At 36.6% G+C, this 16,472-nt stretch overlaps 1 protein-coding gene and 1 long non-coding RNA gene across 8 annotated transcripts in view; both read right to left on the reverse strand.

Moving 5' to 3' along the window:
* The window catches only part of PCDH10 (protocadherin 10), a 108,776-nt gene that overhangs the window by 77,853 nt on the left and 14,451 nt on the right, over positions 1-16,472 (reverse strand). For 3 of the 7 annotated variants that reach the window (XR_012055864.1, XM_072928954.1, XM_072928956.1), the window contains exon 4: positions 15,869-16,198. Coding sequence is in view for 6 of the 7 variants with exons in the window: in XM_072928954.1 (XP_072785055.1) it covers positions 15,869-16,198 (330 nt within the window). In the remaining variant the exon portion in view is untranslated. Of the gene's footprint in view, positions 1-1,333; positions 1,409-3,331; positions 3,428-15,868; positions 16,199-16,472 lie in introns of all 7 variants that reach the window. The other 4 variants (XM_030272260.4, XM_072928953.1, XM_072928955.1 and 1 more) reach the window with 4 other exon arrangements.
* LOC140684026 (uncharacterized) lies at positions 3,523-15,715 on the reverse strand. The gene is made up of 2 exons (XR_012055865.1): positions 13,838-15,715; positions 3,523-13,326 (listed from the first exon to the last, which is right to left on the reverse strand). It is a non-coding gene; the product is annotated as an uncharacterized lncRNA (long non-coding RNA).

Below are 16,472 nucleotides of genomic sequence, written 5' to 3' on the forward strand. Positions count from 1 at the left end.
AAACAATGAACTTACTCACTTGTTCAAGTATTATAATTAGCATCAGTATCATTCTTATCTGGTAAAAATTATCATGATAAAATCAGGCGTTACCTTAGCTCCAAATCAACTAAATCCCTACCTGCAAATCAGTCTGCTTCCCTGCATGAAGCTTTACAAGTGAAACAAAAAGGAATCTTAACTTTTGAATGAATCTTTGAATCGTGTGCAGGTTGATGCTTGCATAAACACATCCAGTCTCCGTTCCATTTAACATAAATATATACATCAGCCATACTTATTTCCTAGATACATATTCACTAGTAAAGGTATGAAATCTGGGTGCTGTATCACAAGGAAGTTCGATTACTGACAGGAAAATGTTACTGTGGGTGTTGGAGGTTTGTCTAATCTAGCCTGCCTATGCTACAGGGTGCACACAGAAAAATGTGAAAAACATTTCTCTATAAGCTATCTGTTCAACATAGAGACAATTGCCAGATGTGTTGTTAGAAATAAAACATCTAATAGATGAAGTTTTCAATGTTTCTGCAGTAGATTAGTAGCAGATTTAGAAAGAATTTTTTAAAAGCTTCTGCAAGATGTTTTTTAAACAATGTTTTTAAGAATAATGAGATCAGAACCTTCATGATGTTTTGATGCAGTGCATGATCAGATTAATCTTTTAAAGTATGTTTTTTTTAACATTACAGGAAACAATAATTCCAATAATGGTAGTAAAAATAACAAGACTTATACTGGTTCTTTAAAACTTTTTTTCCCAAAGTTCATTAATAATTTCAGATAACGCAGGGACTGAGTTACAGGCTGTGTCTGGCCTTTTGCCATGTACACTGGCGGATTTTGAAATTTTTAATCTCCAGTTAACATGCTCATATTACAAAACAATCAAGCCCTTTTATAGCAATAACTAAATATTATGCATTAAAGTTGCAGAACTACTGCAACTCTCCCAACCTACAAAAATTGTTGTACCAAATCTTAAAATATCCTCTGCCAACACTAAAAAGCATTGGATTTTAAAAGCAACTTTTGTGCTCCATGTTTGTTTGGCTTTTTTTCTGGTTCTGCACAGAAATTTATGTGCAAGCAGATCTCTCCATGTCTGTCCCAGTTTCCGTCTTTTTACAGATGGGGAATATAAATCAGAGAGGTTAAATGGAAAGGAGGATGGACTCAACTTAAAAAATAGAGCAATGAAAGTTCTGACATCTGTTTCCAGTTCTCTGTGTGTGCATGCATGTGTGTTCATAAATAAACTTTTAAATAACAAACACTAAGCCTCTCTGTATCACAATTTCTCCATCTGTAAAATGGGAATAATATTGCTTACCTATCTCCTAGAGGTGCAGGAAGGTTTAAATCACTATTCTTTATAATCCACTTTGAGATCCAGAGATGGCAAGTGCTATAGAAATGGAAGTATCACAGTCAGTGTAAGAGCTGGAACAAGAACACCATAATTTCTGGTGCCTAATATCTCCTCTGAGATCACAGCTCTCTCTTTCATCCCTATTTTATCATCTGTTCCAAACTCTCAGGCTAATACACAGGGAACCTTCAAGTCTGTGTGAGTATGGGTAGTCAGAAAAAAAGCTTTGATCATAAGCAGTTCTATAATTCTGATAATGTAATTAGACTAATGGAACATATATTATAATATTTGAGGTGAACAAGATGACTAAAGATTCACAAGCATCACAGTTAAAATTCTTAGGGTACAAGATTTGTGCTGTATCGATCCTTCCTGGAACAACAAAAATTTTGAGCATTACAGTAAGAGTACTTAATGCATACAATTTATATGGAATAAAATAAATAAAATAAAACAAAATAAAGTAATAAAATAAGAACTGGCAAAAATATATTAAGATTCATTTTTGGTCAATACACCCTAATAAGCCTCCCATCCACAGTGAGGTACTTCTGTGTAGACTGATAAAAAAAAGACATGTAAAGATACCAGTGGTAGTTGAACAGAAAAAGAAATTAAAAACACTAACACAAGAAACAGGAAAGAGAAAGTAAAGTATGCAGCAATTATTCCTAGTTCATGGATCAGAAATGAACAGAAAATACTGTAAGGCCCTTATCTCTTTAATAAATCTTCCTTTCACCCAGTTGCAAATCATCCTATTGCATCCAAACTTGATGCTGGATTTCTACTTTATAACTGTGAGTAGAGACAGGAGCATTTCCTCTGATGGAAAAGCCCAGAAGGGATTGCCTGTGCTTGGAACACCTTCAAACTCTCTGAATCAAATTTTGCTCCTGCTTAGCAGTGGTAGCTAATCTAAAGGGGACAGAGAAAGGGCTCAGTGCTTCTCTCCACAGCTGGCAGCCCAAGCAGAGAAAGAAAACCCACACTATAAACCCATCCTATACCTTTCATAAGCATTGTCACTTTCCCTCTGGACTATATTTAAGAGCTCCATAAGCTCTTGCAGCATTACTTCTGCTCTTAACAGAGCAACTGCTGAGTCCCCCTAGAAGTGCCAACAGCCTAAAGATCCAAAGGAACTGCTAGACGATAAAATTTCCAAAGAATATAAAATACCAGGCCTGCTGTTGCTGTTACAGATACACTCCTGATCCCACTTCACTTAAGGAGAAAGATGACCTAAACCCCTTTCTTTTAAATTAAAAAACCCCTGCCACAGCAGAACAGGGGTAAAGCCACTCTGTATACTCTTATCTCATTTCAGAGCTTCACTCCTTTAGTTCAGACAGCATCCAAGCAATATTTGCCTTCACACAGGCTTTGCCATTGGGCTTTTGTGCAGGCACTCAACTCTGTCTGCTCAAACTGTGTGCCTCACCACGCCAGCCAGACCAAGCCTGCAAATGATGCAGAAACACAGGATGCTGCAACTCAACTCCCTGCAGCTCATCCAGAAACAGCCCAGCTATTCCAGCTTCACCTGCAGTGAGCAATAATTTAAAACTGAGTTAATTACCTCGTCTGTGTTACGGCAGGGTTGGTTTTAAATCTGCATTGTTAATTTTAACTGTCCTTTATGTTTTAATGGTTTGCCTCACAGTCTGTATGTTAACTGTGACATGGCTCTTCACTAAGTCCCATCAGCTTCACCAGAGACAGAAAATTATAATTCTGGTGACCAACCAACCAACCAGACTGCGAGTTCAGCCCTCCTGCTCTAAATCTGCCCAAGCTTGTAGAGAAGAAGACCTAAGAAGTGGTGGAATGTATTCTGTCAGAAATAACCTGGCTGTTCAGTCAGCTCGGAGCTCAGGTATCAGCAATTATGTTTTTTGGGAAGAGGTCAACAAGGGAATGGGAATGCAGAGTAAACTACCATAGCTCCCTCACCCTTCGTAGTGCTGCATCCAGGTAAGGGGTGAGACACACGGCTGGGGCTGGGGCTGGGGGATGGAGGATGGGCATTACTCTGCTGCCACCCATGTTCTGTGGATAAAAAAGCATTCCAGTCACTGCAAGTGTCAATTCAGTATATTTTGCAATCCATAAAGTCTTTTTTTTTTTCTTTTAAAAGTGATCTATTACTTAAAGAAGTTTGCTAAAGCATTGCTAATAATATTTTATAAATATTCCATTAATGGCATTATAAAAAAAGAGTGTCTTATCCAGGCCAATAAACTTTGGTACACAAATATAAAAATAGTATTTTACTAATATATCTTTTCCTCCAAGGGGAACTTTTTCTTTTTTCTTTCAAGGCTTTAGTGCAGAGATTTTATTCTTCAAATCTATATATTCTGCAGAGAACTCTTGGATAAAACACTTTACATTTCAGATGCCCATGTTTAATTTTACAGAATTAATGTGGGCTTTTAACTCTGCATTATATCAAATAGTTTAGGGAAAAAAAAAAAGAAAAAAAAAGAGGAAGATGGAACATACTTACTCTTGCACTTGAAAATATAGATAAATAATTAAATAAGATCAAATCTCCCCTAATGCCAGTGAGTCTGCTGGCTTTGGTGATCACTGTTTGTGTGCTTTAGGAGTCACTAAAGGTGATAGGTGACAATGAGACCACATTCTGCCTGTGGAATTCTGGCATGTGACAAGGCAGGCAAGGCAGGAGAAGCCCCAGGGTAGAATTTTCCCCCAATAACAATATGGCACTCAGTATGGCTGAAATGTTCCTTTTGGCCTCTGCAAAATCCGAGATATAAATACTGTTTCTGGAATAAATTCCGACTGATGGGTACAATTACCCAGATTTCATGTGGAACAAGAAAGCCAATTGTGAGCACTGGGTCTTCAGGCTGTGAATAAATTAGAGTAGGCCAAAATGCAAAAGTTTTTATTGTTGCACTGAAAGTTTTCTGGAAACAGGCTTGATTTTAGCTAAATAAAAAACCTCCACAGGCCATTAAAACCTTTCCTTCATTTGAGAGTATATATTTACTTCTGGAACAAATATGATTATGCAAAAAACCCATCTTTTGTTCAAAAAAAAACCTATGTAACCATGTATATTGTGCTTTTCTTTCTCTTTTCATTGAGTGCATACATTTCCGTGTCTATGTTCATTTAAATCAGTTCAAGAAAGAAGGATTCTCAAGCATGCCAAAATCTGACAGTGCTGGATGGATCCTGCACTGACCACAATCATTAAACCTGACAAGCAGTGCTACCTGCTCCAGGAAAAGGGGCTGGAAGGTTTGTCCTTTGCACTTAAGCACAGAACTGCCACTTTTCACATTTGAACATCATGTTCTAGACCAACAGCAGATTATCATTATTTTTAGAAAAACATTTTTGACCAAATTGCTAATTTACACTTTATATTGCCACTTCTTTTAGCTTTGAGATTGGAAAATACATACTTAAATGGTATTTAGGTATTTTCAATGTTTGGAGCATGCAACTATTTTGATATGGCAAGGGAGATGCTTGATGCAAATGCTGACACACATGGCAACCACTGAAATAATTGTTTCTCTGGTGCTACTGGGTGCTCTGAGATTTATTTGCTACCTGGACTTTGCTAATCCTCTGGAAAAGAAAAAAAAAAAAGAAAAAAAAATAAAAGCTTTTCAGTTCTTAAGAACAACTACTCAATTCCCAGTTCATTTAAGCAGTGACCTTAATCAACATGTGCTTTACATCAAGCACATGACTAAGAAGGATTGACTTTTGAATCAAGCCCTGGATTTTGTCATCAATGTTCTGTTGCACACAAGATACTTTCATGTGCATTTGATTTTCTGTTCTAAATGCAGAGAAGTTTTCTTTTCCACCCCCAGCAACTGCCAGTGGCATAGTCGATGTCAGATTTGATTTATCTCTGGTTCTGATTATTTACTACCCAAACAATGTTTTTTACTTACTACAACTCAGCAGAGAAAAGTACTGAGCTGTATTCTATAATGTACCATAAAAACACAAAAGACCATTTTTTTTCCACAAGATACAGTGGGAATAAAGATTCTTTGTCTTTCTGTACTATTATAACCACATTATCTACCTGAAAAGACTAAAGATAATACATGACATCACCATTAAAGTCAGAGAACCACAGAATATTTCAATTTGCAAGAGTTCTTATAAATATGTACTATGTTAAGGCCTATTAAATAACTCCCAAATTACTCCTGATGTATGTCAAACCTACAGCACAGAGCATATTCCCTAAGAATATTTCCAAATTCCTTGACAACAACTTATTCTAATTGCATACATGTTGTAGTACCAATTCACATTCTTTGCAACTCAATATAAGCTAATAATTCTGGTATCATCCTTAGTAAAACTCCTATTTTATTCCTTTCTTTATTTTTTTTAAATAAAAAAAATGCTTATGTGCTTGTATGCAACAGTAATTTATTCTCCTCAATCTAATTTTCTTTTTTCTCTATTTGTTTTTTTGTTTTTCAAAATCCACCACTTTTATTGCATTCTTACAAAATCTGCAGTCCACATTTCTTTCAGCTGACAAGGCTGAAAATGAACATTTCGATTTGAGGGTTAACCAATGCAGAACACACTAAAGGCCAGCTACAATGTGACTTAAAATTTTCAGAGCCCTGGGGAGAAGAGGAGGGATATGAACCATTCCTCCTAAATTGCTCATAAGTGCCTCAGTTCCCTATAGATTCCAGGGAGAAGCAGACATGTAGATCACCATTTGGTGGCCTTCAGAGGTGTCTAAATTATTCATGCAGGGTTTGGCCTGAAATAATTAAATTTACTTGTTCTTACATGAGGTAACATGCATTACAGCATTGCATCAGCATCCCACTATGAATTCCTACCCAATTTATGTTTTTTCCAACGCTGCTCTCTCCTAGCAGGGATTAGCTGGCATTAGGACCTGACAAGTGTGTTCCCATTCTTTTCCTGAATGTTTTATTCTCTGTTTCTAAAGCACACTGCTTGTCATGAGCAGCACACACTCTGATTTCAGGGAGCCTTTCCCAGTTTTACCAAGATAACACACTCAAGGGTATCAAAGGCTTCTCACAAGCCTTTCAAAACTCCTCTTTTTCAAAATCACATATTGGCTTGTTTCTACCCATGAATGATGTGTGCCCATCACCATTCTCTGTCACTTAAGACTACCAGAATGGAATGATTTATGCCCACATTATTAAAATTCCTCAGCCATATCAAGCAATCCATGAGGGCCACAGCATGTGAACATATTCAATCTGCTCTCAGGAGTGGTCCCTGGCACCATGTCCCAGACTTTTTAGGGAAAAAAGCTGCTTGACACAGGCTAAAGGCAGGCCAGAGAGTGTGAGAGTACAGTCCATGACATTCCAGTGGTTTAATTCATCAGAGTAGCCATAAAGGAGCGTGGAAGTACAAAACACACAGTCCTTTATCTCAAGTGGAGCAGGAAAAAAGTTATTACTGCGCCTCATTTGTGAGGTAGAACTTTTTTAGATCTCAGTTCCTCTCAATACGCACAGCTGCCTGCAGCTCTGTTCAATTGTCATCTAAATTCCAATTGAGCAGAGAGGGATGTTAAATTAAAACCCAAACAGTCAACCAAAAAAGTCACAAAGTGACAGAATTTTACTCTGACAGAAGATGAATTCACACTATCAGCATCTATAAAATTCCTTATGAATAAAGAAAGGTTGTGTTCAAGCAGCTTCATAATGGATCTTTTTCCAGGGCTGAATGCAGCTGTGATGCTGAAGGTGAAAGAGATAAAGTCAGAAGACTCAGCTCACTTGCAAAACCAGGAATCTGTCATCCCTGTACTTCTTTGGGAGGATCTAAATGCATCCTTTATTTTCCCTTCCTAAACCACGTTAGTTCTGATGACCTGTAAAAATATCATGCAGAATAACACCCTTCACCCACATGAAACAGGTTCATGTGTATGCAAAAAAAATGCAGATTTACTCTTGCAACTCATACAAGCATGTGATTTTCAGGCAGAATCTAGGAACCAAGTTCTGAAAATTTGCTTCTCCATGTCCACTGTATTTTCTTCAACCAATAAAGACCATTATCCTAACAAAGAAAGAAATCAAATTACCTCAGAAGAGTTTGGATTTTCAGTGAATCCACATCAGATGTAGTTTTTCCAACAGGTATTTAAGGTAGGTATTAGGTATTAAAGTTAAAAATAATATTCTTATTGTATCTCCTACTTCCTCTCCAAAAAGGTACCCAATACCTAATTTTTCACTTTTCTGACCTCGCCATTTACTACATTTCTAAAACAAATATATTCACAGCTACTTCCCAGCAGCAGTCATCAGACTAGTAGCATGGAAATGTGGATTCTCAGTGGTTAATGCACAAATAAAGCTGTTTACAGGCTTTGCCAGACAAACAGCAACACCGATCCCTACAGCGTGCTTGTCCAAACATGATAAACAGATGCACTTCCCTACCTCACTGCTTATTTGTTGCATTTTTAAATGGTTCTCCCTATTTTGCCCACTTAGGTCAAGGAAAGAAAAAGTGAGAAAAAGGGAAAGGGAAACCTCTAAAAATTAAAGCAGCGGAAATGACCGTGGAAAATCACAGTTATTGTGCACAACAAAAGACCAAAAAGAAGTATAATTGCCTGTGCACTGCAGGCCAAGGAGTTCCTTGGGCAGAGGCATGCAGAGAGGAAAAGATCTGCTGCACATGGACCCTGGATCAGGCACACATTCAATTCTCCAGCCCCTGACTGTCACAGCAAGGAGGTTTGTACATTGAAGAACAGCATTTATTTATAATGAATAGAATTTTGCCTATCAAAAATAAATAACTTCAGTGCCTTTGAAAATTTTAACTGCAAACATCTCCGTGCTTCCCAGAGGGACTCGTGTCCCTCAGTGGCTAAATTACTTTTGTCACAGTGTAAGATTTAAGATGATGGCACAAGAGGCATTTTGGAATTTTAAACCAGCATAGCACACTAATCTTAAAAGTTATTCTAAAGTTTCAAGCAATCTTTCTGCTAAGTTTTTTTGGTCTTCTTCGTACTCCACTGGTAAGAACACAGAAAATGGTACCTCATAATTCAAAAAGAAAAATCTCCACAGATGGTATATGCACAGCACACGTAAGCACTGCCAAAATTGACCTAAATGAATAAATATAGCAGCAGTCTGAGCTAAAATACACGAGACTCCTATGCATTCCAGTCAGAACTGGTAAATACAGATTTTGCAGCCATTAGAGGAAAAGCAGCAGTTGAAATTCTGTATTTTTAAGACTAATTAAAAGCAAATTTTCTTTCAATTCAACTCACTAATTTCTTTAACTTTTTCAATTATTTTACTGCACTGCAGCTGGAAAGAGCTCTAGAGCTATCTAAGATAAAAGATATTATGTAAACCCAAAGACGGGCACAATTTTTATTCAGTGTTTTGTACAGAGCTGGGTACTGTTAATTTTTTTTCCAAGACCACAGTTAACACAGACAGATTAAAGCAAATATTATTTAATAACTATAACCTGTGCTTTAAAATTAAAAGAAGAATGCATATTTCACTTTCTTATATTCATTATTTCCATAAAAATTGATGAAAATAATGTAATTTATAGGCTTCATTGGGCTACAGCCAAGTTACCTTTGCTTATTTATATATTCCTTTCTAACCTGGCATTCTGAACTATCCATTTCCTTTCTACTGCTGCAATAATGCTCTGTAAGTGTTCTTCCCCTTGAGCAGGAGCTGCAAGAGGAATACATTCCAAAGGAGAACGTAAACCAGTCATGAATGTAAGATAAAAATACCTTTCAGATGTTATGCAATAAACACTGAACAGTTGAATCATCAGAGGTGGTTTACTCAACATCATAAAGAACCTACTATTATGAGTAAAAGTACATCAGAGTCTTGCTCTCCTTCAATTACATTTTAATTAGCACACATGTTTAAGTTTTATCTTAGGTGTAAATAAATCTTTCTTGTAAAATTTATTTACCTAACAGGGATGGTGTATCTGAAGTGGCAAACTTGAGATACGAGGAAATAAATCTCAGCATTTCCAGCACAGCAAATATGGGAATGCTCTATTAGACTTTTAAGAAAAGGACAAATTTCCCATTAGGTTTCTCAGCATTATTACATGGTGGGCTCTCAGCCCATCCTCAGTTTCTGCTGAGCAATTTTGCACGTGCAAAGCCTTTCTCATCTGTGCAGAAATCAGAGCTGGGGCCTGTCCCAGGGACAAACCCCTGAATATAAGTCAGGATCCTCACTGTGGCAGGATAGCCACATAGTTTTAATTCTCTTTTTGACCACAAAACTCTGCTATTCACAAAGGAACAACTTTTTGACTGTGCACATATAGCTTGTTTATTCATGCCAATAAAAATTTTGTTTCAGCATTATGATGATTCCTTCTTAGACCAAGAACTGCAATATGCACAAGCAATTTACTTCAGCTAATTTCTTCGGTTTTGCTTCTGTGCCTTTTTACTCCAAGTGGGTGCGAAAATCACAAATTGAATTAAAAAACTCTTAATGAAGGGATCAGACAGCTCACAAATTTATACCTGATCTGTATTAGAAATCACGTAGGCTAATTCTAAAAGCAAAAATGCAGGCAGGCCTCATTTTTTAAAATTAATCAAGTGTCCTATTCAAAAAAGCTGTTATTGATGTTTATGTAAATGAAATACTATTATGTCCATCACAGCTGTGATAAAACAACCCAAATGATTTCCAGAAATGAGATGTAACTAAACAAAAAATGAAAGAAAATTCTTCTTCCATCATATTGACTGTACCAAACTGTAATTTCTTTCACTTTTTTTTGAAAGTTGTTTCAAGACAGTGAAGACTTCTTGCTTAAAACATCTTTTCAAATATTTATGTAAAACATCAGCAGAAAATGTTGTGCTACAAATGCTGCCATACAGAATTGGGCCTTTATGATCCCAACTAGATCAAAATACATAATAAATATTTACATGCACTTTTTTATTCCTTTGAAAAATAATCAAAGGATTATGAGGCACTTCTTGTCCTGGTATAAATACACAAACATTTTTCTCCTTTAGGTCATTTATTTTAATCTAATTCAGGGATGTGGATAACGACTATAAGTTAAACTGTGCTTTGTGTCAGCTCTGTGGTAGATTATTTTAAATAAATTAATGGTCCAATTCGTACACATTCAACTGTTAAAAAAGGCTTTTGAAAGCTTTTAAATTTAATTTGAAAACCGACTTGTGTTGGATGGATCAAGCTGAGCAGGTGACAAAATGTTGTAGAATAAAGCCATCAGATTTCAATGTACTTTTACAGAAACAAAGGGCTTGTGCTGGGACCAAATTGTGTCCAGACTTTCCTGGCATCTCTGTTGCAGAGGGAGTCAGTGGCACAGGCATATGATGAGGACATTTAAAAAAAAATTTAAAAAATAAAAATTATAAAAAAGTCGTATTTAATTTCTTTAGATGACACTAACAAGTTTCATCCAAATCCTCTGACTCTGCAAGCCCAGAATTATGTGCACCTACCAAAGGGAGTGCTGTTGTTTAGAAACCATGCCACCACACAAATCAAAATGTCCAAAGAAAGGGATTTTTTCCCCCCTTTCCAACTCACCTTGCTCAGACACCAGCTCTTTCGGTAAGAGATCAGCTTTTTTATTCTCTATGTCCTATCTAACACGATAAAATCCTGATTCATACATAAAATATGTTGGTGTTGGTGGCAATACTTTCTATGATAATGATACCTTTTCATCAAGGAGGATGAAAATGCCTGAGTGTATGTAGAAAATGTTGCAGAGCTAACGAGGGGGCTACTTTAGAACACAATTATTATTCCAGAATGTCTCTCTGTATAAACACTGTTATTTCATGCAGGAAATTGTGCCTTTATGTAGTTCATTTTAACCTACTTTCAAAGGAGATTAAGCATTGCCAAAGTAATCTTTTTACAGCAAAATAAGCACTTCTACATAGAAAGTTGAGGTGTTATGGCAATTTTTGACTGGTTTTGTGTATTGGAAAAATCCTCACCTTTTGATAAGAAGAAAAATGATTGCCTCTAACGCCAGTATGAAATTTCAGGAAAGCTCAAAAGCATTATAAAATTATTGCCCATCTAGAGTGGGCCAAAAATTATATTAAAAAAAATGAAAGCTATTTCTTATTAATTATAGGCCAAAATACTCCTGAGGTAGATTTAATGGTGCTGTTTGCATTGCAATCATCTCAGGACCTTGTTCAAAGCATTAGAAACAGCAGAATCAGACTGATCAGGTATTGCTTGTGGAGATAGTCTCTGTTATAAATCCTACAGAATGTGGTCCAACAGAGTTAGGATCTTGGATTAGGTGTTGGTGTAATTATAGCAATATTATTTATAAAAATCATGGCTAATATCACCACCACTGAAAGAAAAATTAGCTAGAAATGTTTAGAATTGAAAACACAAGAATTCTTTAAAAGCTACATTTTATGTTTCTCACCAGTGTTATTTCACTTATTTCATTTTCCCCAGTCAGGTTGAGAATTTCTTTCAAGTTTTATGAACATTCAAGTCATTATGGAAATTTCCTAACTGTCTGTAGAAATGCAGTGTTCAAACCACGTGGATGAACAACAAGTAGCAAGTGTTAGTTGCACGGTAAGAAGAATATGTAAGTCAGGAGAATCCTGGAGTCACTCTATGAGAAAACTATTTTCAAAAATCCTACAATTTACTGGTCCCATCATAACTTTATAATTTTTACTCATAGTAATTACATAAAAATTATATAAATAAATATATTCTCCAAAATATATTATTTAAGTATGTAGAAATCTACCTACATTTATTTGGTTCAGATTAATGCATAGAGTATGCATGTTTATGTGGAAATTGGTATATGAGTTGGTCCAATGGAATGATCTATGTGTATTTTATCCAATGTATATGGTGTATGGTGAAATGTGTATGACCAGCTCATGACCCTCAGTTGTTTCTCTGCCTTGCTGCTCTCTTGCTGTTGAGCCCAGCAAACAAAAGCAGTTTTTTCTTCCTCAGTTCCCATGCAGCCTCCTTCACTTCCTACCACAGCTTGCCCACATTAATTAGTACTAAGCTTTTGATATGACTTTGCACAGAGTTATTTTCAGTATTGTTGCTGCCATGCCATCTGTTTCTATGGAATGAATAGACTGTCTAGAGGAACACAGCGACACGAGCTGTGCAGGGGTTTTGTAGCACTTTTTTTAGTGCATTTTCAATTCAATCCCTTTTTACAACCTGGTATTTTACTTCCCTCTTGCTGGCTTTGTGCATTGTGGGAAACTTCTCAGGGAGTTATTCCACAGTCTTTTCTTTCCTCAGGATTAACTCAAATTTCTCATGCTAATAATGCATCACTTTGTTGATCTTTTTTAGGGTTCTGCACTGGAGGAATCCCAGAGCAGACACACTCCTGGGACACCATGAAAGCTCCACTTAGAGCTACCAGGTAACCCCTGGAGCCATTGACTGAGATTATTTTAGGAGCTTCTTCTACTACACAGAAGCTGTGCTAAAGTTTTTTGTTTTTTTTTTTTGACAGTTCAAATACACTCTTTTTTTAAATTCTCACTTACTCTACCAAAATACAATCTTCCTGTATTACTTTCCTAGCCAGATGCCAGCTACCTTGGTCCTAAAACCCCTAAATTACAAATGTATGTCCTATGCTGAGGTTTCTCACTGGTCTCTAATTGACAATGTTTGCTAGTACATTTTTAAGTAACAAACACAACTCCTGACATTTTTTGGTTACTAGCTCTTGTTAGGAGCCAAAAAATAAAGAAACACATAATTCACTTACTCTTTTCTATTTGTTTTAGTCATTTTTTTCAACATCTTCTTCCATTTTTCAGACATTTATTTAAAATGGTTAACTGGGAAGGATGCCTTCCAAGATATGCCTGCCTGTCTCTGTCCCTCCTCAGGTAAATACAAATGCAAAAAAAACAGTTTAGAATCTCTGCCACATCCTTGTCCTCACTAACTACAGCTCAATAGACTCACAAATTCCCTCCTGCCTTACTACACCTGGTATCTTGGAGCTGTCTATATTGTTTGCATGCCTCTGGCTATTTGTTCTAAGGTATCCTTTTTATGTTCACTAATTACTTTCCTCAAAGTCACTATCTAGAACTTCTGCTCTTTTCTGATCATTTGTTTGGAATCTTTTTTTTTAAAGACACCTTTTAAATTAAAATCATTTTTGCATTCTGCAATACACATTTGTTCTTTGCAACTCATATTTCATGTGGCCATTTTCAAACATGCTTCAACTTTTTATACAGTGTTTTTGCCTAATATGAGTTTTCTGTTTTATACGTTTTAATTATTTCTTTTAAAAGTCATTCTGCTGACAAACTAATCTTGACATGGTCATCTGTGTTAAGAAGTTGAAATTAATTTTATTTTTAATTGCAATTACCCAGTAAATAAACCATGGTTCTTTGCTAAATCAACTTCCTCTTATATACTTTTCTTACCTTATTCATTTAATACATTATTAATAATAAATTATTTACTAATTTCTGCAACTACTGCTCACTTTTTTTTGTTGTTCCTATTCTTTGCTAGACAATTATAATCTAAAAGACCAAAAAAAAAAAAAACAACAAAAAAAACCCAAAACCAAACCAAAAACTCCCCCACTAAATAAGGGAAAATAAACCAGAGAAGCATAACTTTGTTTTGTAGAAATTTTAGTTTTGAGGTTCAAGGAAAAAAAGCAAAACTAAATCTGGATTTTCAAGTGTGGATTATGCAATAGCACTCATTTATACTGGCTACTTCTGATATTTTACTTCAAATTGTTTATGCTCTTGTACCAAGAAAGTGCAAACTGTAGATCGATGTCTCTATGTAAAGACATTGTTCAACAAAACTACATATGTTAATGCTACAAAATTTAAAATCCCTAAGCTATCAATAAAATAAGTATGCCATTGCTATTTGAAATTAAACTCTCAGGCCTAGAACAAATCAGAACAGAGCTATCATTGTGGTGTCACCTGATTAAAATCATTATTGGAACATCCATACTGCACCAGAACCTGCTTGTGGGTGAGACCATCTAAAGATGCTACCAAACTTGTTAAATTAAAGGTAAATTTTCAACTGAGGTGACAGTGATGAAATCAATGCTGCTGGATTGTGCCTTAGTGCTGAAGAATGTCTCATAGAAATAAATGATGGAAGATCAGTTCAGGAAAGACTGAAAGTTGTTAGGCTGTACTGAAATTTCACACCAGTCTTTAGACTATGACTGGATGATTGGCACATGACATTTCAGCCCACACAAAATCAGCTGATTGTCTCAGGATAGGTTTTTAGGAACGGCTTTCAAAGATTAGAACTGCTAGTCAAGTTTAAAGTTGTCAGTAAAGTGAATCTAAAGAGTAAAGTGGTAAAAAGACCTCTCCTAAATGAATGAGAATGCCAGGACAGCCAAATAAGAAGGGAGAACTGAGCTGTCTGTGCTGAGAATGATCTGCAACAAAGATCTCCACTTATCAGGACTGCCATCACACCACCCCTCAGAGCAACTAAATGCTTTAGGAAAATAAATAAATTAATACCATTCAGAGAGATTCTTTCTCATTTACCCTCAATCTGCTGTCCTAAAAGACCTCTGTTGCTTTAAAAAAGGGTCAATATTGCAGTGTTCATGTCTCTGGCTTATTTGGATGAGACAAACATCATAAATTTTTGAAGTCAAGGAAATTACAGTCTCTAATAAAATACAGGATGCATCAAATAGAATAAAAAGACATATTAGATCAAAGTGCTATTCAAGGGTTCTACAGCTGGCTCGACTCCAAAAGGAATTGTGAAGGTCTTTTTGAGATCTATCACACTCTTTCCTGCCACATAACCATAGTCAAAAGGTGACTAAAGAAAGAGGCACGATTTTGGAATGAGACAGAAGGCACAGAGGAGCCTGACAAGAGTCAGTACTGTGTAGGCTGAAAGATGATCAGACCCAAGGCTCTTCTTCCTTCCAAGCTATGTAAACAGCTACTTCAAAATAACATGCATACTGTTGATTCACAAGACACTTCTCAATTATAGAAAGAAGCTCCTAGGTCTGCTCTCTCAATTTAACTCTAGATTTAGAAAACACTAGCCTGGCAACATCAACCTTTAAACCATCTACTGAAGAAAATTTTGAAAATAGTCCAGTATAAGAAAACAAAACTGAGCAACTCCCCCACTAATATTAGCTGACACTTTTGTTGTTGACGATGACATCACACTAAAAACAATCACGATTTTGTCTATTTTTAAAAAGCACTGAACAATGCCTCCTTCACTGGTGCCTGAATCCAAGAGAATCCACTTCCCCCCATTCCTAAGATTGTGCCTGTGTTATTCCTAGCAGGAAGAGCAGGAAGAGCTAATTTTTGCTGCCACAAAGGGAGCGCTGCCATAGAGCTTTTTGAACAGTACTTACTCAAATATGGTGGCTTGTAAGGCGCTCGTGTATTAGACAGCAGTCCATCGAACTCCTTCCTTTCCAGACTGTTGTGAAGGGCCTTCTCTTTGCCGAAGGTGGAGAAGGACCTTTCTGCCCCGGGCTGGGCTTCTGGTGTTTCAAACACCTCAGTGTCTGGAACGGAGTCCATGCCAGGCACGTGCAGATTGCTGCGGTAATCTGCAGCTTGGCGTCCGTCGGATGGGACAAAGGAAGGCATCCAGCACCGATCCGAGTGGCCCAGTGCTTTACACTCCTCTGTGCAATTGGAGAACAGATCCATGCCTGCAAGCATGAAAGAAAAACAAACTGCAGATATAAGCTTCAGCATCACCAACAGCTGCTGACAGATAAGATTATGCCAAGGAAAGAAGCGGAAAGAGAAATGTGGTAAGAACTTCTTCCACTAGTTTCATTTCCTCAACAACATAAAAGCTGTCCAGTCTTCAGAAGTCAAAGACACCCTGCAACACACCTAACTAAATGCCAGAATGTCACACACACACACAAATAATCACAAGAAGAAGAGTATCGGTGGTTCTGTCTCATAAAATCACTTGCAGACCTCGTTGTCTGGAACCCA

The sequence above is a fragment of the Taeniopygia guttata genome, chromosome 4 (assembly GCF_048771995.1).
Source record: "Taeniopygia guttata chromosome 4, bTaeGut7.mat, whole genome shotgun sequence".
Taxonomy (NCBI): Eukaryota; Metazoa; Chordata; class Aves; order Passeriformes; family Estrildidae; genus Taeniopygia; species Taeniopygia guttata.